Source organism: Bos javanicus, chromosome 16 (genome assembly GCF_032452875.1).
Source record: "Bos javanicus breed banteng chromosome 16, ARS-OSU_banteng_1.0, whole genome shotgun sequence".
NCBI classification, from domain to species: domain Eukaryota; kingdom Metazoa; phylum Chordata; class Mammalia; order Artiodactyla; family Bovidae; genus Bos; species Bos javanicus.
In genome coordinates, this window is record NC_083883.1 from 54,554,154 (window position 1) to 54,581,695 (window position 27,542).

At 42.3% G+C, this 27,542-nt stretch overlaps 1 protein-coding gene across 4 annotated transcripts in view; it reads right to left on the reverse strand.

Moving 5' to 3' along the window:
• PRDM2 (PR/SET domain 2) overlaps window positions 1–27,542 on the reverse strand; it is a 133,053-nt gene that overhangs the window by 60,278 nt on the left and 45,233 nt on the right. For all 4 annotated transcript variants that reach the window (XM_061383218.1, XM_061383220.1, XM_061383216.1 and 1 more), the window contains exons 5-6: window positions 25,875–26,027; window positions 15,831–15,957 (exon numbers count right to left, since the gene is read on the reverse strand). In XM_061383218.1, coding sequence (XP_061239202.1) covers window positions 15,831–15,957; window positions 25,875–26,027 — 280 coding nt within the window. The remainder of the gene's footprint in view (window positions 1–15,830; window positions 15,958–25,874; window positions 26,028–27,542) is intronic.

A 27,542-nucleotide genomic window follows, 5' to 3' on the forward strand; every position in this document is an offset into this window, starting at 1 on the left:
GTGAAAAGTGAAAGTGAAATCGCTCAGTCGTGTCCACCTCTTAGCGACCCCATGGACTGCAACCCACTAGGCTCCTCCATCCCTGGGATTTTCCAGGCAAGAGTACTGGAGTGGGGTGCCATTGCTTTCTCCAGGTATAAGCTAAGGACCAATGTTTTGGTGGTCAACTAGGATAATTATGAGAGTCTTCTTTGCTACCTTTTATTTTGCTTCTCTGAAAATGTAAAATTTAGGCAATGGCATTTTAATATGACACGTTTTGGTAAAGGTTTAGGAAATCCGTTTATAAACACAAAAGAATGTACAGATACTACTCTGCTGAATCACTGGGCTCTACCATGAAATGAGACACTTTCATGCCACTGCAATGTTTAAGACCTTTTGTCACTACTGCTAGATGAGCCCATTCCCTTCTGTTCACCACTCAATCGTCCTCCAGCCCCTCTCATGCCTCCAGATGCACCTTTCTCAGAGTTCATGGCTGACACCACTCTGTTCCTATTGAAAAAGAGCTAGAAGTTCTCAGGGGCTCAGCCATATATGTGGGCCAGCAAAAGTTCACCCCTCTGGCAAACTCAAAACTGCCCGGGTTGTCTTTCAGATTCAAGAAGCATGGAAGGAAGTCAAATGTATTCTCTTCACAAAGCAATTATTTTTTTAAATCACAAGTTACATATAAATTCAACTCCACATTTTTTCTTTTACTGACCTCTACCTAAAAGCAAAATCCTACTAGCCTATTTAGGACTTCCCAGGTGGCACGAGTGGTAAAGAACCCACCTGCCAATGCAGGAGCCTAAAAGACAGGTTCAGTCCCTGGGTTGGGAAGATCCCCTGGAAGAGGGCATAGCAACCCACTCCAGTCTTCTTGCCTGGAGAATCCCATGGACAGAGGAGCCTGGTGGACTACAGTTCATGGGGTCGCAAAGAGTCAGACATAACTGAAGCAACTTAGCACGCACTACCCTATTGAACAACTTTTCTCATTCTCAGATGTATTAGCCTATTAGACTACTAAATCTTTCCTCTACATAACTGTAAAGTTTCTGGAATGATCAAATGAAATTTGGATCATTTTTCTTGGGTGCTTATTATCTACAAGACACTTTGTTGAGGGAATACGTATTTTTGTTGTTCGGTAGCTCAGCTGTGTCTGACTCTTTTTGCAGTCCCATGGACTATAGTCTGCCAGGCTCCTCTGTCCACAGGATTTCCCAGGCAAGAATATTGGAGTGGGTTGCCATTTCCTTCTCCAAGGGATCTTCCCAACCCAGGGATTGAACCTACATCTTCTGAGATTAGCAGGCAGATTCTTTACCACTGTGCTACCTGGGAAGCCCACAGGGAACACATATATGTCTGCCCCGAAGATATTTAAAATGGAAGTTGTATGTCTAACTTTGAGAAAAGCAAGTCCCCGTGCAGAAAGGCCCTACTAATGTCAATAAATAGAAAATTTCTAGTGGAAAAAAATGTTTCCGAAAAATATGGATTTCCTTAAAAATAACAAGAAGGGAATGAAGGAAAAACGAAGCAAGATGGAAGGATGGGGTTGGGGGGGGGTCATTTCGGGGTGGGAGGAGGGTGATGTAAATAGCCATCCAGCCAGGTAAAGTGAGGAGGCTCAAGGAATTGCTAATAACCCAGCTGCAAGCTCTGGTCCTCCCTCACATCCCGGGTGGGAACACAGCCTTCAGGACTGAGATGACATCAGAAACCCTAAATCGTACTCAGTGCCAGCCTCCAAGGACTTTCCCACAGGGTTTCAAGTTGATGCTGCTCTCTTTTGCCAATGCAGGGATAAAACAATGCCCCCTGACAACAAAGAAGTCCGGGAGGAAGAGCTCACAAAAGACAAGGATTTGAAACACAGCTGCCTCCTAGGCCAGTGTCCATGCTGGGAAAAGGGGTCTCACTTTCAATTCAGTCACTCATTCCATCTGTCCCCCTAAAAGGTTCCTGTGTCCCAAGGTCACACATCTTCCCTGCAGAGATGACCTGAAGTAAGTGAGATCTGACTGGGCTCTCCCCCTCTCCTTCCCTGGTGTTGGGGTGGTATTCTGAATACAACAGGACAAGAACCACACAAAAAAGGGAATTCACAAAACTGCAACTATACTGTGCAGCCAAGGGCCATGATTTGACTAATGATTTGATATAATCGTGTTCAAGGCAGAGGAGAACTAACTGTGATACATACTGATGACTACCTGATGCCATCTTAGGGAAGGGAACGTGAGATAATGTGCATCAAGAACTTTGCACAGTGCTTGACAAAGACTCAGTAAATGGAATCAATTGTAAGGATTATCCACAGTAGATTCTCCTAAACAAATTACAGAAACCCCACGCCTGCAAGTCTAAATTGCCAGCATATGTTCCTTCTTATGAAGACAATAACATTCTGCTTCCCTAACAAATCCAAATTCATCCATTTGTTTTGCTCATTTGTTCTACACTGATTCACAGGATCCCACCCAGATATCATTACGGAAATGTACAAGTCCAATGAGGACAGACGTTTAATTGAGAGGAGACAGAATTATTCCAAATACTAGCATCCCTATCAATACACATAAATGCTCTAACAGCAGAAGTTGTGAAAGTCTATAACCCACTGATTTTATTGCTTCTAAAAAACACTCTGTGCTTAATTTTTTAACTAAGCATACTAGTGCACTTAACATTCCTAATCTCTTTGGAAAGAAACCTTAGACCTCTTTGATAATCAGATAGCACCTAAGGCTCCCCCATAGTCATGAACAGCCATAAACACAACATCTGGGGCTCAGGGACACCTGTGTTACTACATATTTAAGTTGTGAGTCTATGTAAATTTGTTTACTGACAGACTAAAAAGAACCCAGACTGCTGAGATAATACTAATAAATACTGCAAGATAATCAGGACATTTAGTTACTATAACACATAATAGATAAAACTGACATTCTCAAATAGTAACTTCTAAGAAAATGTCTCTTTCACTTTTGTTTTTGCTTGAATTCATATCCAGTAACATGTAAAATGACAAGATTTCCTATGTTGTCATATATAGTACTGAAATAGCTCCAACACAGTCACCTTCAAGAGTATCTGGTAATTTACTCTAAGGAAATTTATCCAAAATTCATCTAAAATCTCACCTGCAGAAAATAAGGTTTTAACAGTAGAGTTACCAGTGATCTGGATCACACGAAGGTAAGACAAACAGGAAGACAGTGAGCCCCTCACTGGGCAGCAAGCAAACCGTGAAGTATTTATTTCTGCCTGTGTAACAAATCAAATTCCCAGAGTTCTCTAATTCACCCTATTTGGGGTCACCAGTAAACAAGACAGCATGCAAAACAGAAGCAGTCTCTACCACCTGAGGAATTCTCTAATGTCCCTTTGTGTATCTACTTGCAGATCCAAACAAGCTCCTTACTCTCACCTAATTTGTAACCTACTTCATTCATTCTGTGTCGCCAAAGAAAAATACATGGATTTAATTTTAAAGGGTATGTTAGAAGATGTTGAAACTGTCCATTTTTTTTAATCCAGAAGTACCACCATAGGCCAAGGAATAGGCAGCGCTTCCACAGAGATGATTCTGCCACTGCCCATGCCCATCAATTACAATGGCATGGACCAAAATCAGTGCGCCACCCATGTTCTGGGAGGCTCTCACTTACTGCTCACAGTAACTCTACACGGTAGGCGTGACCTCATTTTACAGACAGGACTGAACGCCTTCACTTTCACTTTTCACTTTCATGCATTGGAGGAGGAAATGGCAACCCACTCCAGTGTTCTTGCCTGGAGAATCCCAGGGATGGCCGGGCCTGGTGGGCTGCCGTCTATGGGGTCGCACAGAGTTGGACACGACTGAAGCGACTTAGTAGCAGCAGCAGCAGCAAACTGAAGATTAAAATGTGTAGAGTAGTCTGTCCAAGGTCACACTGCTGTTAACTGGTGGATCTAGGGTCTGGATCTGGCCTTGTAACCCTAAGGCTATGTTGTAGAAAGCCACAATGAAATCCACACACTGTACATCTCCCAGCACTCAGAGGTTTAGCTGCATCAGCAAATTTTCCCTTCTTGTCTCAACATACAGAAGTCAGGTTCCTTTTAAACAAGTTATCCATTGGCAAAGTACTTATCCAGTTGTATCTGATAAGGAAGCAACAGTGAAGGCTGAGCAACACACCTAACAGTGCTTTAACACAGAAAGAAGTTGGGGGGAACGTAACAATCTATTGTGAAAACAGTTTAACAATTTCACCAACATTTGTTCAATATGCTAGCAAACTTGGCCCCACTCCAGTACTCTTGCCTGGAAAATCCCATGGACGGAGGAGCCTGGTAGGCTGCAGTCCATGGGGTCGCTAGGAGTCGGACACGACTGAAGCAACTTAGCAGCAGCTAATTTGGAAAACTCAACAGTGGCCACAGGACTGGAGGTCAGTTGGATGGATGACCCACAAGCCGCAATCAAGACTGCTGGGAGAAATATCAACAATCTCAGATATGTAGATGATACCACCTTATTGGCAGAAGTGAAGAGAATCTAAAGAGTATCTTGATGAGGGTGAAAGAGGACAGTGAAAAAGCTGAATTAAAACTCAACATTCAAAAAACTAAGATCACTGCATCCAGCCCTCTCATTTCATGGCAAACAGATGGGGAAAAAATGGAAACAGTGGCAGATTTTATTTTCTTGGGCTCCAAAATCACTGCAGACAGTGACTACAGCCATGTAATTAAAAGATTTTTGCTCCTTGGAAGAAAAGCTACGACAAAGGTATTTAGACAGAGTATTAAAAAGCACAGACATCACTTTGCCGACAAAGGTCCGTATGGTCAAAGCTATGGTTTTTCCAATAGTCATGTATGGATGTGAGTAGTTGGACCATAAAGAAGGTTGAGCGCCAAACAATTGATGCCTTCGGGTGTGGTTCTAGAGAAGATTCTTGAGAGTCCCCTGGACAGCAAGGACATCAAACCAGTCAATCCTAAAGGAAATCAACCCTGAATATTCATTGGAAGGACTGATGATGAAGCTCTAATATTCAGGCCACCTGATGCGAAGACACAACTCACTGGTAAAGACCCTGATGTTGGGAAAGACTGAAGGCAAGAGACGAGGACAACAGAGGATGAGATGGTTGGATGGCATCACAGAGTCAATGGACATCAGTTTCACCAAGCTCCGGGAAACGCTGAAGGACTGGGAAGCCTGGTGTGCTGCAGTCCATGGGGTCGCAGAGAGTCAGACACCACTTAGCAACTGAACTTCTTGACAACTGCCCAGGAGATTTAGAAGACCTCACTTCTCTAAAACTGAAGAGGGTCATAAATAGTATTAGTTAAAGATCACTCTTTCTTGATTCAATATTTTCCACACTCTAATTCAACCATGAATTTAATTTACTTTGGCATACAGACAGTAATTTACATTATTTTCCAGTCTGAATCCCTAAATTTGTAATTTTGATGGAATCAAAACTGAAAATAGATGTATTTAAATAAGCTTAACACTCAAATTTGATCTTGTTATCAAATACTTCAATGTAACGAAAAAGATACATCCTGAATAATGTATTTTAGCAACTAATATAACTCCTAAAGGGCAGTCCAAGTGGCCCTAGTGGTAAAGAACCCACCTGCCAATGCAGGAAACATAAAGAGACGTGGGTTCAATCCCTGGGTCGAGAAGATCCCCTGGAGGAGAGCATGGCAACCCACTCCAGTTCTTGCTTGGAGAATCCTATAACAGAGGAGCCTGGTGGGCTAAAATCTATAAGGTCGCAAAGAGTCAGACACGACTGAAGCAACTTGGCGTGCAGCACAGCTCCTAAAAACAAGCAGATCTGTAATCTTAAACCCCTTGTTCAAAAATCCAACCAAGATTGAGACTGCTTTTTATTATTTTTTTGGATGACAGTGAGAAGGGAAGCTGCAATTTCACCTCCAGTGTTAATCCTACAAAATTACAATCCATATGTGTAAACAGACAAAAATCACAACTGCCAACTAATGAGCACTGTGCTGGCGGCAGCACAAACCTGGGAGAGAACACGGTTTCCACTGATGCCACCACGCACATCTTCACCACGAAGGGACCAAGGCAGAAGGTGGAGCGCAGTGACCTCCCATTCCTCACCGGAACCTGAGACTTTCTGCTTTACTGCACAGAAAAATGGGCTGTGAAAACCTCATGGGTTAAAAACAAAAATACAGCCAAACAGAACCAGAAAGGCATGTTCTATACCTCAAACCGGCAAGAGAATGAAAATTGAAACTAAGAGGCCAAATGGTAGAAAAACAAAAGGCACAGAAATTTCAATTCCGAATTGTCCTGGAACTTCAAACAGCACACATAATTTGGTTTTGGGGTTCTAAACAAGGGTGAACAAACCAGTTTGCCTTCATTTTTGTGGCATGTGGTGGCTCAGGAAACCTACAAAAGACTGCACCAAGAGGTAGGATTATAAGCACAACAGGAAAAGATTGTTTATCACTGTAGCTTTAATAGAAATAAGGGGGAGGAGGAATTTTAGCCTAAGGAGTATTTACTGCTTTTCTTTTTAACCAAAGCAAAGATAATCCTCTACAACTCTACCTATCAGGTAACACACAGCTATCACATTAAGGGCGAAATCAGGTTCTGGTCATTCAGATAATAATTAAACTAATAAGGACATATAAAAATTCCTTAAAGTATCAAAATAGCAAGGATTTTGGATATCATAATCTTACTTTAGAAGGTGACATTTTTATATATCACACACAATGCTGTTATTTTATTATTAGAATAAACTTCCTGCCTCTGAAACTATTCAAATATTCTTTGTGATATTAAAATATATTAAATTTAATAACAATTAAAATAACTACACCATCCTACAGTGAAAAACTTCTATCAAAAAAATATTTTAAAATTTCAGGGTCATGACCACAAAAATGGGAAGAGGAAATAAGTAGCTACAATAAGAGCTTCAGAATACTGAGCATGGTCTAGTCTCTTACCCATAATCCCTCAGGACTTTTCTTAATATATGTGCCAATTTTAAACCTTTTAAACAACGTTACCTCCCCTTAATTTTTAGAGAAAATTAAATAAGAAAGAAAAATGCTTAAGAAACATGAAAAAATGAAAGCTCAGATTAGTAAGCAGCAGTTCTGTCCAGGCTACAGGGCATATGAGGGTGTTATGGACTTACTAAATCTCTACAGAACAACTAACTACCCTACAAATTACAAATCCAAGAAGCATTAAGTTGTAAACACGCACACACATTCTAAAGACTCTACTGTGGGATACACATGATGACGAATCACTCCTGCCCCACGTGAGGAGGATTTGGGAGTGCACACAGACAGGTTAGGGCAACTCTTCTCTCCTTGTCTCCTTTCTTGCTTTTCCTCTGAAATGAGTCAAGTCCCTAGAATAGGAACAGCTTTATCAGCAAACAAAACCTCGTAAGAAGCTACTGCTTCAAACAGTTCAGATGAATTCTTCTTAAAGGAAAAGGTAAAAAATAAAAACCTACCCCCATCAGAAGGAAATGGCAACCCACGCCCAGTTATTTTTGCCTGGAAAATCCCACAGACAGAAGGGGCCGGCAGGCTATGGTCCAGGGGTGGCCGAGTCGGGCACAACTGATGAACACGAGAGCGCACACACACGCACACGCACTCTGACACAACAAAATCCCTCTTTTACTGGTGTCACAGCGTAAGAGTGAAGGAAACTAACAAGCATATTTTAACTCAATTATCCAGTAAACAAATCAGAATTACACTTAAAATCAGTTTCTAGACCTTTAAAACTAGTATACTAATTAAAACATGTTCATGATCTATAACATTCAGCTCAAGTGAACTTTTAAAGTTGTTTTCTATTCAGTGGAAATCAGTCAGTCATTCTCAACAAGAGAACACTTAGCAGAGCAGGACGCTAAACATCACTGGCTTCTTAAAACCAACCAACAAAACAAGATGGAAGAACTCCACAATCCTAGACACAATGCCTCTGCCATCCGCACTGCAGAGGGAGTCAGGCCAAGACAATGTCTCACTCGGTTCCTGTGGTTTCAAAACTGATTTCAAAAATAATACACAACTTAAGAGAAATGAAATATTCATAAGAAGCTCAAACCAGCAAATATGTCATTAAAAGAACACTTAACAGACAAGAGCTAGAAAGGGATTAAAATCTGATTTGTTAGTTTTTTCAAAAACTGTTTGAGATGCTCAAAGGAATAAAATAAATCTATTTAATCCATAAACCCCAAAGCAAAAAATAACTGAAGGCATTAGTTTTCACCATAACTTAGCTTTCTAACACAAAAGATTTCACTTAATCACATTGCCTTATTATTTAAGATTAAGGCGTGCAATTTTGAAGAGAGCAATGAAAATTCGTCTTGGCTAATTAGCAAATCCTTTTAAAACACTGCTACTTATTCTGTGTAGGCATCCTGCTTAGAAACATTAAGGAACAAAACCTAGGTTTAGGCAAAGTGGAGCCAATTAATTCAGTAGCTGGGTAAACTTGGGCAAATCACGGAAGCCCTCGAGCATCAGTGTCCTCATTCATGAAGGAGAAGAATGACTCCCCACGCTGCAAGGCTAAGAGCAGGATGAGCAACGATGTATATGAAGCACCGAGCGCAGTGCTGGGCAGACAAGAAACATGCTGCCACTGTCACCATCAACAGAAAGCAGCAGTTCATCACATGATGACATGGTGTGCACAGTATCAAATCCTGAGATATGTCCCTATCAAAACGCAGTGTAATGAATGAATTCAGCCAGGAACTCTAGTAACATCTGACACGGGTTTAATCTAAGTGGTAATAAAGAAAAACGGTTGCTTTCAGTATTTATCTTCTTCACTTTGAGAAACAACAGTAATGTTTTCAAATAAGTCCTGTTTCTCCAAGTCATTCAACTTCCTAAACTATGCCAACCAAATTATTAACATTAATAAAAGCAAATTTGAGAACTGTCCTCGGCAGCATGTAGCAGATACTATGAATGCCAGGCAAGAGCACCATGAGAGCCTGTCTGAAGCTGCAACTCCCAGTCTGCCACCCAGCCTTTAACTGTAAGAAATGTCTATTAATTTTTAACCAGCTGGAGGGCATTCCTGGGAGTATTTATTCCTTTCCTCAGTTCTTTAGAAGCAGCTTCAAATATAAAACTATATATACTCTCTCTGTAATTCTATGAACATGAAATTCATGTAGTGTTAACAGCCCATCTGTAAACAGGAATGTAAAACTGCCTAAGGAAATACTTGGTAAGTTTTAAAAAACAGTAATGAATCTGTAATGTAAAAAAAAGAACCCAGTATTCTTGCCTAGGCAAAGCATAGCAAATTGTTCTTTATTTATGTTACTTTCAAATTACAATTGAATTTTTAAAAATTAACTACTGGAACTTTCTACATTCAAGTCTTTTCACCTTTTAGAAAACTTAATCATAATTCATTCTTTTTTTTTTTTCCCTGTATGAGGCAAGTCTCACCTTCAGTTTCCATATGGACAGAAGAACCAGAATAACAACCTTACACAGAGCATAGCATATTTCCTAACACACTCAATTACGCTATATATTAGGATTTTTGCAAAGAAGTTGAAACTCTGCAAAATGCTTTGAAAAATTTTAGTTAATCCATGAATTTCCTATGAACAAAGTTATACATAGTAAGAATCAAGGGCACAAAAATACCAACCAACGTATTTCCCTAAATTTAGAGCAATTCAGTAGCAGCAGAAGTAGAATTAGAAATCGAAAAAAAATTCCCTGAATCTTACTGTTGAAAAAAATACAGAAACTGCATTGAGCTTTTAAAAACAGACCCCCGCAAAAATAGCAAGATCAACTCAGCAGGCAACCATCAAAGGCAGGTCACCCAGTGCTGAGCAAAGGCATCATTCCGCTGGAAGCAGTGAGTTCCCCCTGGGGACCAACCAGGACGCTGCTCACTTGAGTCCAAGGGGACAAGTTCACAAGCCATGGAACATCTAATGCTGGGGCCCTATCTCCACAGAACTGTAGCCACTTCCAAGTGGCCCACGCCCTGCTCCAACACTTACCAACAAGACCAAGGGATGAGTGCACTGTAAGCGGGCACAGAACCTGCCCACCAGGCCCCAGAAAGCTCAGGGCCCATCTGTCATCGTCCTCAGGTACCATGGCCAGGCCTCTGTCATTCAGCCACCACCCTTCAGCTTTGGCCAAGGAGCCTCAGAGTTGTTTGGCTGCTAGGGCAGGGCAGGTCAAGACATCAAATGTCACTGAAGCCCACCTGTTCTCTGCTTTCACTAAATGTATTCTCTAATTTTAACTTTAAATGGAACCAAGGCGAGCACTTCTACCGCTGCTGTCCTCAACATGTTGTTGCTGTTTACTCACTCAGTTGCTCCCGACTCTATAACCCCATAGACTGTAGCCCGCTAGGATCCTCTGTCCCTGGGATTCTCCAGGCAAGAATATTGGAGTGGGTTGCTGTTCCCTTCTCCACCTCCACATGTACAACTGGACAAAAAGCAGAGTATTGCGCATGTGGAAACCAGGTTTTATGGAAAACTTGGCTTCACGTTCTGCCTCTGACATTCATTGGCAGAGAGAGCTTGAAGTTATCCACTCTCGCTGGGTGTCCATTTCCTCACCTGGAGCCTTACCACGCAGAGGTAGAGGCTATGTGCTCTAGAGCCCTGAAACCACAGCTGCTGAGCCCATGTACTCTAGCGCGTATGCTCCACAAGAGACATCACCACCGCGAGAGGCCTGCACACACAACTAGAGAAAGTCTGCTCAGCAACAAAGACCCAGCATAGCCAATCAATCACTCACTCAATCAGATTATTTTAAAAAGAAGCAGAGGCTAAACGGGATCACCCACAAGAATGCTCAGTACCCCTCAGCACTTCTCGGAGCTCATTCCTCCTTCCAACTTCAGCACCGTACAGCCCATGTGGCTCCAACTCTCCATCAGAGCTTCCTGATCCACCTCTGTTTCTATCTGCTGTCCAGCCCAGCTGTGTGACCTCTCATGTCCCTGTGAATTTCTTTCCCCAACTCATTCCCTGTTCCCCTCCTCAGTATTCTTCACAGGAGTCCTCCCCAATGGGCTCAGCTATTCGACCAGAAGGCAGCATCACCTCCTCTCCCAAAGGACTCTTGGCAATCCCTACCCTATCCTGAAGCCTGAACACACATCAGCCAGAACACCTGGTTCTGGTGTTCCGACCTGCACTGAGCTCCCATAACACAGGCAACGTGCTCCTCCTTGGACTTTCACACTCATCTCTCTAATCTCCCTAACAATCCAGCACTATGTGCAGTGCTGGTAGGAAAGGGGCCAGTATGTCCCCCTGCAAAACTGAGTTTCACACAAAGACCCATGTGGGTTTCTATATGGCTCTCCCTATACTATACATCACCCCAGCAATAAAGCACCCACATAGCTAAAAGAACACCCAGCTTGGTCCCTCTTCCTGCAGCTCTCAGTCCCGAGACTTGACAGAGCCCGTCTCTATGTCAATCAAGTCACAGCCTCTGACAGGCTACCCCTGGCCAACCAACCCCAGTGACATACCTAACAACCCTGATACACATACTTTATTAACTTTACAAGACTTTTCTTGTTCATCTGTTGGCTGGTTGTCCCTGCACTCCCCAGAGTGTAAATTCCCTGAAAGCAGGAACGTGGGTTGTTTTAGTTCTCTGTTACAGTTCTGGCACCTAGGAGTGTTTGACACAGAAAATATCAATACTTGTTAAATAACAAGGTGTGTGTGTGTGCCAGGCAGGATCCGGGCCGGGGGGGGGCAGGGTGGAATACCTCCAGGATTTTTATGTGAACAAATTATGGAAAGAGATGAAACATTTTCTTAAGTTGGTTATAATTGAACTGTCCTATGGTGACTATAAGTCTTTTAGATAAACACTAAAAATTAGCTGATCTCAGGAACTCGGGGACTATTTATAGTTTTTAGAAAAGATTATGTGACCCTGTTAAGTGATCTCATGGAACTGTGCTCTTTATAGTTCATTAATGTTTTTGTTATAAACTTTGTCTTAACTGTCTAGCTATCAGCAATACAACTACTTGATGCTACAAATAACTCTTCTAATTTCCTCCTCCTAATTTGCTATGAACTGGAAAGTCAACAGGTTAAAATAAGGCCTAAAATTAGAGTGAAGTGGCCTACACTGCGGCCCTGCCATGAGAGGGGAGACAGAGGACCCCCAGCTTCCTTTGAGCTTTCACAGGTGCTCCATAAACACTGACAGATTAAATAACTCACAATTCTGTAGCTCCTCAAGAACCACATAAGTAACTGTCAGCCACATTCTGTCAGTGGCACTTGCTGGTACCATGGACCCACAGGCTGCACAGAGATGTTCTTTTCTATTATCTCTCCGGCTCCTGACAGCTACCCAGTGAGGTTATGTAGCACAAGGGCCATTCCACGTTATGACACCTATTTTTAAATCTATAGAAACTACCCCCAGACATGGTTTGCCCAGTCACACATCTGGTAAAAACCCGAGTTCCGTGTTCTTCATTCCTTCCACTAAGCCCAGGAGCATTAAGACACTGCCGTTTCTTTAGAGTAAAAAGAACTATGGGTAAGGCTCTGATGCAGCCGAGACATTCTGCTGTTACATTTTGTATTTTAAAAAGAACATGTGCCAACATCATTTACTGCTAGCAAGCACATTCAATCCCTCATTTTTCACCGTAGCTAACAAGGAACAGAAATCAACACGATAAAGACTTGTAAATTTGGCCTGTGTTACCTCACAGATCACAGTCTTCCCGTGGAGCAAATAAGAATAACCTGAAACAGCCAACACTAAAAACCCTCCCTTCCTCTCCACTTGAAAAGTTTCAATCTGTTCAAGGAACTTCTCATGTTCAATCTCATTACAGGGGCTCTCAGACATGTAAGTTAGACTTACTTACAAAGGAAAGAATGCATAATTCCAGTTCAAAGTGTCTAACATATGTACGTCTCTGGCCACTGGCAAAACTGCATGCTCCCTGGTCAGAGACAATATGAACTGTGTTCTCATAGCACTATGTTCCCTTCCTTCATTACAGGTTTGTGTGAGTCTTTGTTTGCCCATCAACAAATATTTATTGAGGGCCTGTTCCATGCCAACCACCTAGGCACTGATCAGCAACTTACTGATTGAACATTTGTCTGCTCCTGTCTCCACAGGTGCCAGGAGAAAAGCTACTGCTACTGTTCTGCTCACCGACTGCCCTGTGTGACCTCGCAGAGTGACTGGCACATGGCAGGGCTTAGCAGACATTAGTTCAATGGGTGACTGAGACACAGAGAGGGAGAGAAGAGAAGGGGCCGCTTTGTATGTAAAGGAATCGGGGCTTTTTACTGCCCAGAACACGCTTCATGATCCACCAGCGAGCTGATGAACTCTGAAAGGCACCACATGCAATGCACAGCTGTAGGCATAGCAGCTGTCATGCAAAGGAGCAGAGGCTCAGAACTGTGAAGAATTCAACCCTTTGTTTCTCTCTGCCTGCCTCCTGACCTAAATGAAGTTAGGTCCATGGTCCATCTACCTGTCAGCTGCCCGTCTTCAACATCTGGCTTTCAGAAATACTAAGTTAGTATAACTACTGAATGAAATATATGTTGATTTATTCTCTGACCTCATTGCCTGAAAAGGTATTTAAATGTCTGAAGTCATTTAAATTAGACCTAAAAAGAACTAAGTTAATATAAAAATTTTCTCCATTTCAGGTCTTTGTAAGCCATAAATTAGCTTTACAGAGAGTAACAAAAACGTTTTGACTATTTAAACTTTAGATCATAAAGAGCAAAAAGGACTCCTTACCAGTAAGCTGTTCAAAACAGTTAAGTTTCAAGAGTGAGGTTCATGTACTTATTTTAACTAAAACTTAAGATTCAGTGGGTTATACACAGCTTGGAGTAGTTATAAATAACTGGGTAATAAGAAATATGAACTACTGAACTCAACACAAAACCCCAGCAATATGGACAGGTATAAAAACGAAGATGTGTATGTTCACGTACCACTAACAAAAGTTTACTTTCAGTTTTTTCCTTCACATTCAAATTTTAAAAATTAAGGAATAAAAAAGAAAAGAAAAAGGTAATAAAATGTTCTAAACCTGCACACCAAAGTACGCTGAACAAAGAAAAGCCTTAGGATGAAGTTATTAACCTATGACTATATTTAAATGAGAGTTAATTATGCTTAGTAACAGTAAAGATCTCCTGCCCTCCAAACTCCAGCCCCTGCAAATCACAACTTACCTGGAAAGGCTGGTGACATTAATTATACACAAAATAAACACTAAATAAAGGAACAATCAGAATTACCTGAAGAGTTTGCAAACAATTATGCATTAGGCCTAATATCAACAAAAATCTGAGCACTCACATAAAACAGTAGACAACAGTAAAAACACCTGGCAAATTTTCTAGACCATGATCATCTGATTCATGATCAAAGCACTTAATGATCAAAAACTATTAAGATACAAGGTTAAACAGAGAACATGTAGTCAGGAGAAGTCCCAAAAAAATACCCTGGACGGATTATTGACTATACTGTGAAATACAAAGAATATGTAATGGAACACTCACAATGGATTTCTTGCCTACATTTTAAAATATTATTTTTACATTCTTCCAAAATCAAGTTTACACTATGAGTTCATTTACAGTATGACTTCCACCATTCACTCTTCAGTGTTCTAAGTAAAGGACCGGACTCAAGTTCAGATGGCTACAAAAATTTACTTAAGACGTAAAGTGAGCCAAAAAAAAAAAAAAAAAACCCACCAAAAACACACAAAAAATTTTTCCTATTACTGACAAACTACCATACCGTGCCTTGGCATACATTCAAACTGGGCTCTATGAAAGACTCACGAATTAATATTAAAATTCTCCATTAAAAGGAAAAAAGAAAGTGTAGAATGCCAGCTGGAAATATGATATATCCAACCAGACTATTTCCCTCCCAGAAATTATCCCCCGCCTTCTATTTAAGTGTGACTACACTTAAAGACCTTTTGTTTGAAAACAAAATAAAACTATTGGAGTTGAGTCAAAAGTAAAGAAACAGCACACTGTTCAACTTCCATTTTGTTAACGGCCTAATTTCAACAATATCTGTGCTAAAATCTTGAGAGAGTGCTGCAGTCGTGCGCAGCGCGGTCTTGCGCGGCGTGGAGTGGCCTAGGGCCCGGCCCGGGGAGGACTACGGGTCGGAGTGGTAGTGCCTTGCCCGGCCAGGTTGGAGTGGGGTAGCCGGGACGGCAGTGCCACGGCGAGTGGGGGCCGGGGTGGCGAGAGCAGCGTCCTCTCCCTGCCCCGGGAGGCCAGCGCATCGGCCGCAGCACGTCCGGCCTTCCTGCACAGTCCGGGAGGATGGGCACGAGGCCGCCGAATCTGCGGACCTGGAAATGTCACTCTCAGAACACATTCTGTGACGCGTCGCTGGCGAATAGCACAAAAAGCTAAGAATATATCGGGCATGCACGGCTTGGAGGGACCGGTCGCCGCTCCCACCCCCAAGTCCCGCGACCCGGGTTGTGGGAGAGGGAAATGACAACCGGCCCCGGCTCCCTCTCGGTGCGCGTCCGCTCACTTTTCCGCGCCGGCTCCTCGGCCCCAAGTTAGCTAAGAGTCCGAGCGCGGCGTCCGGCGCCGTGATTCAGCAGCGCCGGGGGGGCCGGCACCAGGTCCGGAAAAGGTCACGGAGAGCCGCGGGCGGCCTCCCGGGCCCGGATTCGGAACGCGCGGGGAGCCGGGAGAGCGGCGGGCTCCTACCTTTCCTGCTTTTCGGGGAGCTCCGTTTGCTCCGGGCGCTGGCTCGCTCTTCCTCAATCGCAGCTGCTATCTCGGGGTTGTCTTCCCCATTGTACCAGACCAGGAGCTCCTCGCCCGGCGCGATTGGCTGCGGGAAGAGAAGAGACAGGCGACGGGCCAATCAGAGCGGCGTTTGTTGGCGGGGCGGGGCGGGGCGGGGCAGGCGGGCGGCGCTCTTGACCGGGCGGCGCGCCGCAGGCCAACCCGGCAGGAAGGGCTCCTCCGCTTCGGCGGCAGCGAGCCGGGCGGCAGGGGAAGGGACCCTCTGCTGGAGGGAGGACCTCACTTCCTGGCCGCCTCCTCCCCTGGAGTCCGTCCGGTGGAGGTCGGGTTCTGATAGGACCGGTTTAAACTTAAAATTGCTTTATGCTTCGGAATCTTACTGTTAGAAGCCTCAAGATTACCCTCGCAGAAAGAAAGGGAAAAAAAAAAAAAACCACCACGGAACCATATTGCCCATGAAATCTAAGCTGATGAGAAAATGTAAAGCGTAGTTTAAAAGAACCGGGCAGTCTGGAAAGAGAAGTGCTGAAAACTAATCATCAGCGCAGGTTTCAAGAGTCCAAGAGCAAGTTAAGCATAAGAACCACATGCCGCTGCACACTTATAAACGCAAAGCTAATTATATCACGGAGATGCTAAAAGAGGCGGTGCGGAGGACGTGAGCGCCCTGGCAGCGCGTTATCTCTGCGCTGCTACCAACCTGCTCCGGTCCTTGGAGGATTCGCTGCCTTACCCTCTGTACTACACTTCGAGTCTACAAGACAACTTTGAAATTTAGAAGGAAATGCCTATAAATACCTCACGTGTCAGCTCCTAAAACATTCTTAAAGCCATGTATACACCATCATGCGGATTTTACCTAGAGAATAAGATCTTGAAAAAAAGATAATACTGAGTGCAAAGATTACACCTAAATAAAACTGAAGCAAATGGCTTATTGGTTTCTCTCACAATGACTCAACTGTCAAAAAGTTCCAAGAGTATCAAAACAAGTAAGATTCCACCTATAACCCCGTGAATAAAATAAAAATCCATGAGTCCAAACTGATATGAATGGATGACAGTCAAGTAAATAAGGAAAGCTCTTCCTTCAGTAGATCCCAACTAATCAACGAAAAAGAAATAATGGAATTAGAAAATCACAACTAGACATTCATGACAGTAATAACTGATCAGGCAAGAATCATCAATAGATGCTAAAACTAGTAGATGAAAGTTTGAGAAATAATATAGTATTTGCATGGTCTCAAAGTATCTTCCCATAAAACATTAATGACCAAGTGAAAAACAGTATACTAAGTCAACATCATATGCCTCCTGATATGATGCACAGAAAAGAACACAGCATCACCTCTAGAGATTTCTAACCCAAATACATAAACGTGAATTAATCATAAAGAAGCTTAACAGAAGGCCAAACTGTGGGGACATTCTACAAAATTACTGATCAGTTCTCTCAAAACTGAAAGGTTATAAAAAACAAAGACTAAGGTGCTGTCCAAACTAAGGCGACTAATGAAACATTACAACTGAATGCCACGAGTTTTCTTTGCCTAAAAAGACTTGATTGGAACAATTAACAAAATTTGAATAAAGTGTGAAAGTGTGTTATTTTCTCAGTCGTGTCCAACTCTTTATTGTAGCCCTCCAGGCACCTCTCTCCATGGAATTCTCCAGGCAGGGATACTGAAAGTGGATAGCCATTCCCTTCTCCAGAGGATCTTCCCCATCCAGGGATCGAACCCGGATCTCCCACATTGCAGGCAGATTCATACTGGAATGTACAGATTAGCTAATAAAATACCTTGCTAGTGTAAGCTTCCTGATATCACTGCACTGTACTTACAAAAGAGGATTGGATACGTTCGTTTTAGGGGCAGGAGAAATTCCATCTAAGATGTCAGCTTAGAAACAACATAGTTCTTCAACATACTTTCTATTCTAGATAAAGCCTTTGAAAGTAAATATTTTGTTTCATTCTTTGCAGAACTCAGTGCTTATGTTATCCAAATTTTAAAATATTCTAAATTCTTTAAGATAAAAGAACCAGCCACTGTTTCCTTTGTTTTCCCAAGGATGGCTAAAACCTGCTGTTTTTGTCTTTAAACCAATGTGTTTTCCTTTCTTGAATCAGTTATACCTAAACCAAAAAACTAAAACATGTATAAAATTATATAAAACATATAAAATTTTAATGCATTAAAATATCCATTACGGATGCCTTTTGGCACCCTTATGAAATAACCTGTTTCTGTTGAAGGAATGCGGAGAAGGCAATGGCACCCCACTCCAGTACTCTGGCCTGGAAAATCCCATGGGGGGAGGAGCCTGGTAGGCTGTAGTCCATGGGGTCGCTAAGAGTGGGACACGACTGAGCGACTTCACTTTCACCTTTCACTTTCATGCATTGGAGAAGGAAATGGCAACCCACTCCAGTGTTCTTGCCTGGAGAATCCCAGGGATGGGGGAGCCTGGTGGGCTTCTGTCTATGGGGTCACACAGAGTTGGACACGACTGAAGTGACTTAGCAGCAGTTGAAGGAATGAGCTTCTATAAGTCAACTAATTCTACGCCTCTCTATGTTTTTATTACAAGTCACATATTTATGCAATGGTGAAGTGATATATATATATACATATATAATCACTTGAAGTGATTAGAGTTGGCAGAAATATGTAGTGTTAAATAAAATCAAAGTAAAAAAGAACATGAAAAGGGGTGAGGAAAAATCTATCACCCATTTATTCCTAAACAAAACAATATAACCAGAACACTGGCTAGAAGAACCCACCAGACATCTTCAAGATTCCTCCTCAACTCAGCCCAAGTGTTCACATTTATTCCACTTCGACCTCCTGCACAGTACTAACTGTACTAGCAACGGGAAGAAGTTGATAAATATCAGCACAAACTCTCTACTTAGGAGGGTACTCTTTCGTAGATGCTAAAAAACACAAAACATTCCAATATCTGTCTTTACCACTAATACAAAATTTCTAAATGGTTAATGAGCTGGTGAGCAGCTAGATTAGGAGCAACCTGATTTGTTAGCTATTGAACACACTTCAAAATTGTACCAACTGAGACAACCATTACCTTATTGAGCTATATGCTTCCCAACTTAGTAAGACAACCAAACAAAAAACAGGCATTTATGAAGGGGAAAATAACACACCTTTTAAAATCAACGCTTGCTTGCGTCTCTACTGTACTGTTTGTTTCTTCTGCATTGCTAAGCACATTTAAGGTTTTATAAGAAAATTTATGTCCCGAGACATGGGAAATATAAACCCACATTTTAAAACATAAAGTCAAAAGTCCAAACAAACTTTTTTAAAAATTATTTTGATATTTAACAAAAAACAACAAAAAGACTTTAAACTTGTCCTTTGGGTTCTGACAGGTTCTATAAGAGTGCTTATAGAATTAAGCACTCTCTCTTCTCTAAATATTAGTAAATATAAACTTGAAATGTTACCAGGGCAATTAGCTACAGGCAATAATTTCCACCAATATTCCTGACAGTAGGACAAATTAAGAGAAATACTCCAGAATTATGAGAACACACAAATGCTTACCCACCTACAATCTTATCCTGCAGCATGATCTTTTAAAAAGTCAACAGTCGGACAGACTCAACTCTCAAATGGGTGAATAGAACTGAAGACTAACATTAGTTTCCATACAAGCCAGAAGCCCCACCCCTGATCTGATCCTGGCCTATCTCACTAGCCTCATCCACCATTCCTCTCCTCTCTCCAACCAAACTAGCTTTTATTCCTTTTATAAAAAAGAAGGAAAGAAAGAAAAACCAAACAACCGCTGGCCCCCCATCTATCTTACTCCCACTTCAATACCTCTGCTTCTACCAGGAACCCTCTTCCTGAAACACTCTTCCTGTAGAAACCTTCTCATGGCTGGCTCCATCTCAGGGCTGCGCAGAGAGAGAGGAAGTGTGCCCACCTTTGGTCTTTGCTGACCTACCAGAGCTAAAGCAGCTCCCTGACCGTCTGGTCACTCCATCACATTATATTATCTTCAATGCACTTACTGTTCTTGGAAGTTACCTTGTTTACTTGTTCACTTGTTTATTATCTGCCACCTCCTCCATGAACTGGAAGCTCCATGACACCAGAGACCTTGTCCGTTCAGTTCATTACTACACAAGAATACCTACTGTGTAGCAGACACTCAGCATTTGCAAAATTAATGCAGACATAGAGGCAAACAATAGAATAGGAAAGACTACAGATCTTTCCAAGAAAATTGGAGATACCAAGGGAACTTTCATGCAAGGAAGGGCACAACAAAGGACAGAAATGGCAAGGACCTAACAGAAGCAGAAGAGATTAACAGGAGGTGGGAAGAATACACAGAACTGTACAAAAAGGTCTTCATGACCTGGATAACTGTGATGATGTGGTCACTTCCTGGAGTGTGAAGTCAAGTCGGCCTTATGAAGCATTACTATGAACAAAGCTAGTGGAGGTGATGAAATTCCAGCTGAGCTATTTCAAATCCTGAAAGATGATGCTGTTGAGGAGATGCACTGAATACGCCAGCAAATTTTGAAAATTCAGCAATGGCCACAAAGAAGGGCAATGCCAAACAATGTTCCAACTGCTGTTCAATTCCACTCATTTCGTATGCTAGCAAGGTAATGCTCAAAATCCTTTAAGCTAGGCTTCAGCAGTATGTGAAGTAAGAACTTCCAGATGTACAAGCTGGGGTTCAAAGAAGCAGAAGAACCAGAGATCAGATTCCAACATTTGATGGAGCATGGAGAAAGCAAGGGGATTCCAGAAAACCATCTACTGCTTCACTGACTATGTTAAAGCCTTTGACTGTGTGGATCACAACAAACTGTAGAAAACTCTAAAAGAAATCGGAGTACCAGACCACCTTACCTGTTTCCTGAGAAACCTTATGCGGGTCAAGAAGCAACAGCTAGAACCAGATATGGAACAATCGACTGGTTCCAAATTGGGAAAGGAATACAACAAGGCTATATATTGTCACCCTGTTTATTTAATTTCTATGGAGAGTACATCGTGCAAAATGCTGGGCTGGATGACTCACAAGCTGTAATCAAGACTGCCGAGAGAAATATCAACAATCTCAGATATGCAGATGATACCACCCTAATGGCAGAAAGTGAAGATGGAACTAAAGCCTCTTGATGAGGGTGAAAGAGTCGAGAGTGAAAAAGTTGGCTTGGAACTCTACATTCAAAAAACGAAGATCATGGCATTGGATTTCATCAAGTCATGGCAAATAGAAGGGGAAAAAGTGGAAGCAGTGACAGATTTTATTTTCTTGGACTCCAAGGTCACTGTGGACAACGACTGCAGCCATGAAATTAAAACTCTTGCTCCTTAGAAGAAAAGCTATGACAAACCTACACAGCATATTAAGAAGCAGAGACATCACTTTTCCAACAAAGGTCCATATAGCGAAGGCTATGGTTTTTCCAGCAGTCATGTACAGATGTGAGAGTTGGACCATAAAGAAGGCTGAGCAACAAAGAACTGATGCTTTCAAACTGTGCTGCTAGAGAAGACTCTTGAGAGTCCCTTGGACAGCAAGGAGATCAAACCAGTCAATCCTAAAGGAAATCAACTCTGAATATGCATTAGAAGGACTGATGCTAAAGCTGAAGTTTCAATACTTTGGCCACCTGATAAGAAGAGCTGACTCATTGGAAAAGACCCTGATGCTGGAAAAGACTGAGGGCAAGAAGAGAAGGAGACGACAGGACGAGATGGTTGGATGGCATCACCGATTCAATGGACATGAGTTTGAGCAAACTCCGGGAGATAGTAAAGGACGGGGAAGCCTGGCATGCCGAAGGCCATGGGAATGCAGAGGTGGGACACAACTTAAAGAGACTGAACAACAACAATGAAGAACTGATGAATAGGTGAATGAATGGAGAGCAGGCTAACAATCCTCAGGAATTTAAAACAGTTTTTAATCATATTACAAACAAAACCAGTGTTGAGATTTCTCAACTATCCAATTGATAGCTGAGAAGGTGATACAGAGCCCAGAAGAATATCATCACATGTAAGTTATTTACAAAACCTAACCCAAGCTGGTTTTAGAAAAGGCAGAGGAACCAGAGATCAAATTGCCAACATCTGCTGGATCATCGAGTTCCAGAAAAACATCTATTTCTGCTTTATTGACTATGCCAAAGCCTTTGACTGTGTGGATCACAATAAACTGCGGAAAATTCTGAAAGAGATGGGAATATCAGACCACCTGACCTGCCTCTTGAGAAATCTGTATGCAGGTCAGGAAGCAACAGTTAGAACTGGACATGGAACAACAGACTGGTTCCAAATAGGAAAAGGAGTACGTCAAGGCTGTATATTGTCACCCTGCTTATTTAACTTATATGCAGAGTACATCATGAGAAACGCTGGGCTGGAGGAAGCACAAGCTGGAATTAAGATTGCCGGGAGAAATATCAATAGCCTCAGATATGCAGATGACACCACCCTTATGGCAGAAAGTGAAGAGGAACTAAAGAGCCTCTTGATGAAAGTGAAAGAGGAGAGTGAAAAAGTTGGCTTAAAGCTCAACATTCAGAAAACTAAGATCCTAGCACCTGGTCCCATCACTTCATGGGAAATAGATGGGGAAACAGTGGAAACAGTGTCAGACTTTATTTTGGGGGGCTCCAAAATCACTGCAGATGGTGACTGCAGCCATGAAATTAAAAGTTGCTTACTCCTTGGAAGGAAAGTTATGACCAACCTAGAGAGCATATTCAAAAGCAGAGACATTACTTTGCCAACAAAGGTCTGTCTAGTCAAGGCTATGGTTTTTCCAGTGGTCATGTATGGATGTGAGAGTTGGACTGTGAAGAAAGAAAGCTGAGCGCCGAAGAATTGATGCTTTTGAACTGTGGTGTTGGAGAAGACTCTTGAGAGTCCCTTGGACTGCAAGGAGATCCAGCCAGTCCATTCTAAAAGAGATCAGTCCTGGGTGTTCATTGGAAGGACTGATGCTGAAGCTGAAACTCCAGTACTTTGGCCACCTCATGCGAAGAGTTGACTCATTGGAAAAGAGTCTGATGCTGGGAGGGATTGGGGGCAGGAGGAGAAGGGGACGACAGAGGATGAGATGGCTGGATGGCATCACCAACTCGATGGATGTGAGTTTGAGTGAACTCCGGGAGTTGGTGATGGACAGGGAGGCCTGGCGTGCTGCGATTCGTGGGGTCGCAAAGAGTCGGACACGACTGAGCGATTGAACTGAACTGAACCCATAGAAAGCTTAATCTCGCAGAATATAATCACTAGTAAAAGAATCTAAAATGCCTGATGCATACTTGAGCAAAATCAAAGGTCAGGAATGGAGGAGGCCTACAAAGATTAGAGCTCCCTGACTTCCAACAAAGAAAGGTAAAAATGACAGTACAGGTAGTTAGTAGCACTTTGAGTACTTAGGTTAGACAAGGAACTCTTCACAGAATCTTGCACATGTTGGCTTTAATTTTCATGACTGTATTATTAATGTTCAGCTTCCCCGGTAGCTCAGATGGTAAAGAATTCACCTGCAATGCAGGAGACCTGGGTTCGATCCCTGGATCAGGAAGATCCCCAGGAGAAAGAAATAGAAACCCACTCCAGTATTCTTGTCTGGAAAATCTCATGGACAGAGGAGCCTGATGAGCTACAGTCCATAGGGTCAAAAAAGAGTCAGACATGACTTAGTAACTAAACAATAACAACATTTACTATTACCTCCATTTTTACAGATGAGAAAATTAAGACAGAAGGTGTAACTTCTCATGCTTCCCTGTCTTCTTCCCTGTGCTTCTCTCGAAGGCAAAATCTGCTCACAAGGCAGTCTGCTCCAGTCCCTACTCCTACTCATGACACTATTGTGCCTTGCCAAAACTAACAGCTGCCATTTATTTAGTACTTATCACGTGCTAGAACTCTACCCCCAATCATCTATGCAATCCTCTTGATAACCCTCTGAGGTCAATATATAATTATCTATAACGTACAAACAAGGAAACTGAGGCACAGAAAGTGACTTGCCTAAGGTTTCACATCTGGTAAAATTACAGTGACTTGCCTTGGGTCACAGAGCAAGTGAGGATTTAATCCAGGAGTCTGGCTCCAGAGTTCACTCCCAAACACTATTCTCTCTTGCTTCTGAAAGGTTCTTGGCTTTGCCATCAGAGATGAACACACCTCAACTTCAAGTCTGATGAAAGCATTGCCAAGTGTCCCAACGTCTCCCTGGCCTTCCTCTGCCCTGGAACCTCATTTCCACTCCCTTGACTGTCTCATATGCACCCTTCATTGGTATTTCCTCTCCACCAGGATTCTCCTCACTGATGTAATCAGATGTAACTTCCACTTTAAATAAATTTGAGAAACAGAATGAATTCTTGAATCAAAGTGTGAATCCAATCTCAGACTCCAGTGTAACAAAACTGTACAGTAATGCCTACTAGGAAATCATGCCAGAAAAATCATCCAGCAGAAAGAAAATGGGAAAGAAGGTTACAGAAGTTTTAAATAAGAAAGTACTACAAAGAAGTATTTCCTGCAGGAACTAGAAGTAAGAATGTGGGTTTAGATGAGAAAAAGGACAACCCTGTTGGCTAAAGCCAACAGGGAAAAATACAAAGGAAAGCAAAGGAAAACTAAACAGCTCTAAGATAACTTGCCAAGTTCTAGTGCGAGATACAGTCAAAACTCAGCATGCTGCGAAGATGACCATCATCTTAAATGCTTGCTCATAAAAGAGTTTTCAGCTCCATGGAGATTAATTTTTTTCAAGGACTGGCCTACAATCTATGTCATTTTTAATGAAAGTAAGTGAATAAAGAAAAACTTGCCTTGCAGCAATTTTAGTAAACATATCTAATCCAGAATGCAAAGAGCAACAATCCTCTCTCTTTATAGCTTCAAGACTCGGCCTTTGGGAACATTTCCCTGTACGATGAGTGCAGATTTGCCTTCCAGGAGAACATGGAAATGAGGGAGACAGATGTGGGCTTGCTTGTTGCAGAGATAACAACCCTTCCAAATTCTAACTTTCCTGAATGTACTCAGTGACCTCTGACCTCACCACAAACTCTAAAAAATGATTTTCCTCTTTTTTTCATCTCCACTATTAATGTCTCCAAATAAAACTTTACCAGAAGTAAGAAACATGTTCTGTGTAATTTTCATTCTGAATAAAATTCAGGGAAACGACGGGGCTTCCCTGGTGGCTCAGTGGTAAAGAATCTGCTTGCCAAAGCAGGAGACACAGGTTCAGTCCCTGATCTGGGAAGATCCCACATGCCATGGACCAACTAAGCCCGCATGCCACAACCATTAAGCCTGTGCTCCAGAACCCGGGAGCCACAACTCCTGAGCCCACGTGCTGCAACTACAGAAGTCTGCACGTGCTACAGCCCATGCTCTGCAGCAAGAGAAGCCACACAGTGAAAAGCCTACACTGCAACTAGAGAGTAGCCCCCGCTCACTGTGACGAAAGAGAAGCTTGAGCAGCGACAAAGACCCAGCACAGCCAAAAATAATTAATAAATACACTTATATTACAAAGATTTAGGCAAAAGAAAAGCTAATACAAAGCTACACTAGACTGAAGACTAAGAATGTGTTTTCTTTAACAGAACCGCAGGAGCTGCTGAGTTTCGTACAGTTAGATAAACTGGCCCGTCAGACAGCTCCCAGTGCACTTGTGTCTTAAGAGGAGAGAAGTATCTGCCACATGCTTAACTCATCAGTATCAATAAAGATGCCGTGTATAATTACTTAACACAATCTTCATGCTTTAGTGCCCTTCCTCACATAAGCAGTGGCAACTGTATAATTAAAACACAGACCTTTCAGGGTGGTGAATCCCTTTCAAATATAACCCTTTCAAGGTCTGCAAAGTCGTTACTGATAGCCATGACTAAGGACAGCATTTGAAGAAATGCATGTAGAGTATCTAACAGCAGACTAATTCTAACACTCTTACCTTTAAAGTTTTATAGTAAATGGCCCTGTTGATTTCCAGTGGAAATAAATTTTGCTCTTCTCCTGAGCAAGCCCAATTCACATAGCGCAGCCAGTTCCCCTTCTCTGGATCGGTGGCATCAATGCACATCCATCCCAAATTTGGGTAATAGACCTTGGATGGGGGAAAAGGACAGCTGTTAAAATAGGGGTATCTTTTAAATGTTTCCATTTTCAACTTCTAAGACAATTCCTGTTCATTATATGGAAGTACTCCATAAAGCATTTCACATCAACAGAATAATCAGCATAAAAAAGGAAAATAAAAATGAAAACTGAGGTCCCAAATTATATAATCCTCATTAGTTATTTTTCTATTTGGATGTAATTTTTTTCTCCTAAACTTTATGTGCTATATAATAAATGTGCTTGATGGTCTCCAAATCCTTCGCAAACACGAACATGAAGCCTAATGATAGCTCTCCTCTCCATGTAACAGAGCAAGTGTGAGCCTGCAGCAGTGCTCCTCAGCACCCAAATGCCCTGAGCCTCCTGGGCTGTTCAGCAATTCGAGAGTGGGGCCCAGTCCTGCTGGGGTCCACAGCTCCGCAGGTGCCTTTGCTGCAGTGCTGACAGAAATTTCAGTAAGGAAGCATGCAGTGTGAACCTGATGTGGGTGACAGGGCATGATGCTTCTTCTGCAGACTCTGTTGACCTTAAATACTTCTCTCCCTAGACAATCTGTATTCTGGGAAATACCAGTTTCCTTCTGAAACAAGACCAAAATCCCGACCTGTTTTTGAGGAGTCAGATCAACTCCACACTTGCAAGACAGAAGCCGTCCCTGATCATCCACTGTCCATCAACTGCTCCTCCTAGAAGCCTCTGGCTCTCATTCCTTCATTTAAAGAGAGTCTATTGAGCAGCTGTTTCTTACTTTGTAGATACAGACATACATACATCTAGGTTCTACTTTCCCAAATTTAGACTGTAAAACACTTGATTAGGCACTGAAATAGAATCAATTGGTGACAGTCTGTCAAAAACAAAGCAAAAGAAATGAGTCTTCTACTTTCTCCTTCGGAAGAAAGGAGAGAATCTTGATGCTTCCATTTCTTTCCTACAGTCAAGACCCTCACCGCTCATGTCTTCTTTTCACATTAAACACTGTTTGTTTACTGCAGGTTTCTTTCCTTCAGGAACAAAGCCCCAACTCTTGGCTCTTCTGGGCATGCCTGTCTCCCAGCCCAGGACTGCCAGGGCGACGACCACCTTACTGGCCATGAACAACACTTTCTTCCTGCTAGGGGTTACACATCTGGCATAATGCTGCATGCTTTCCATATTATCTCATTTAACCTTATGCATCAGGTTATTACCCCTTTTTGCCACATGTGGCAATTAAGGATCAAAGATTATATAACTTTCCCAAAGTCACTCACTTGGTGAGTACTAAAGATGGCCTTAATCCCAGTGCTGCTTGACCTCTGTTTATCAGTGCCTTCCTTGACCATCCCAGCTAAAACTATGAAGCCTTCTCTTCCCATCAGCACCCCCAGTTATCTAGTCATCTCCTGATTTATTTTTCTTCGTGGTACTTATGCTCCTATTTTCCTACTTAGTAACTATTTCCCCACACCAGAGTATTAGCTTCATGAGAAAACATTTGAGTCTTTGCATTCCCTGTAGT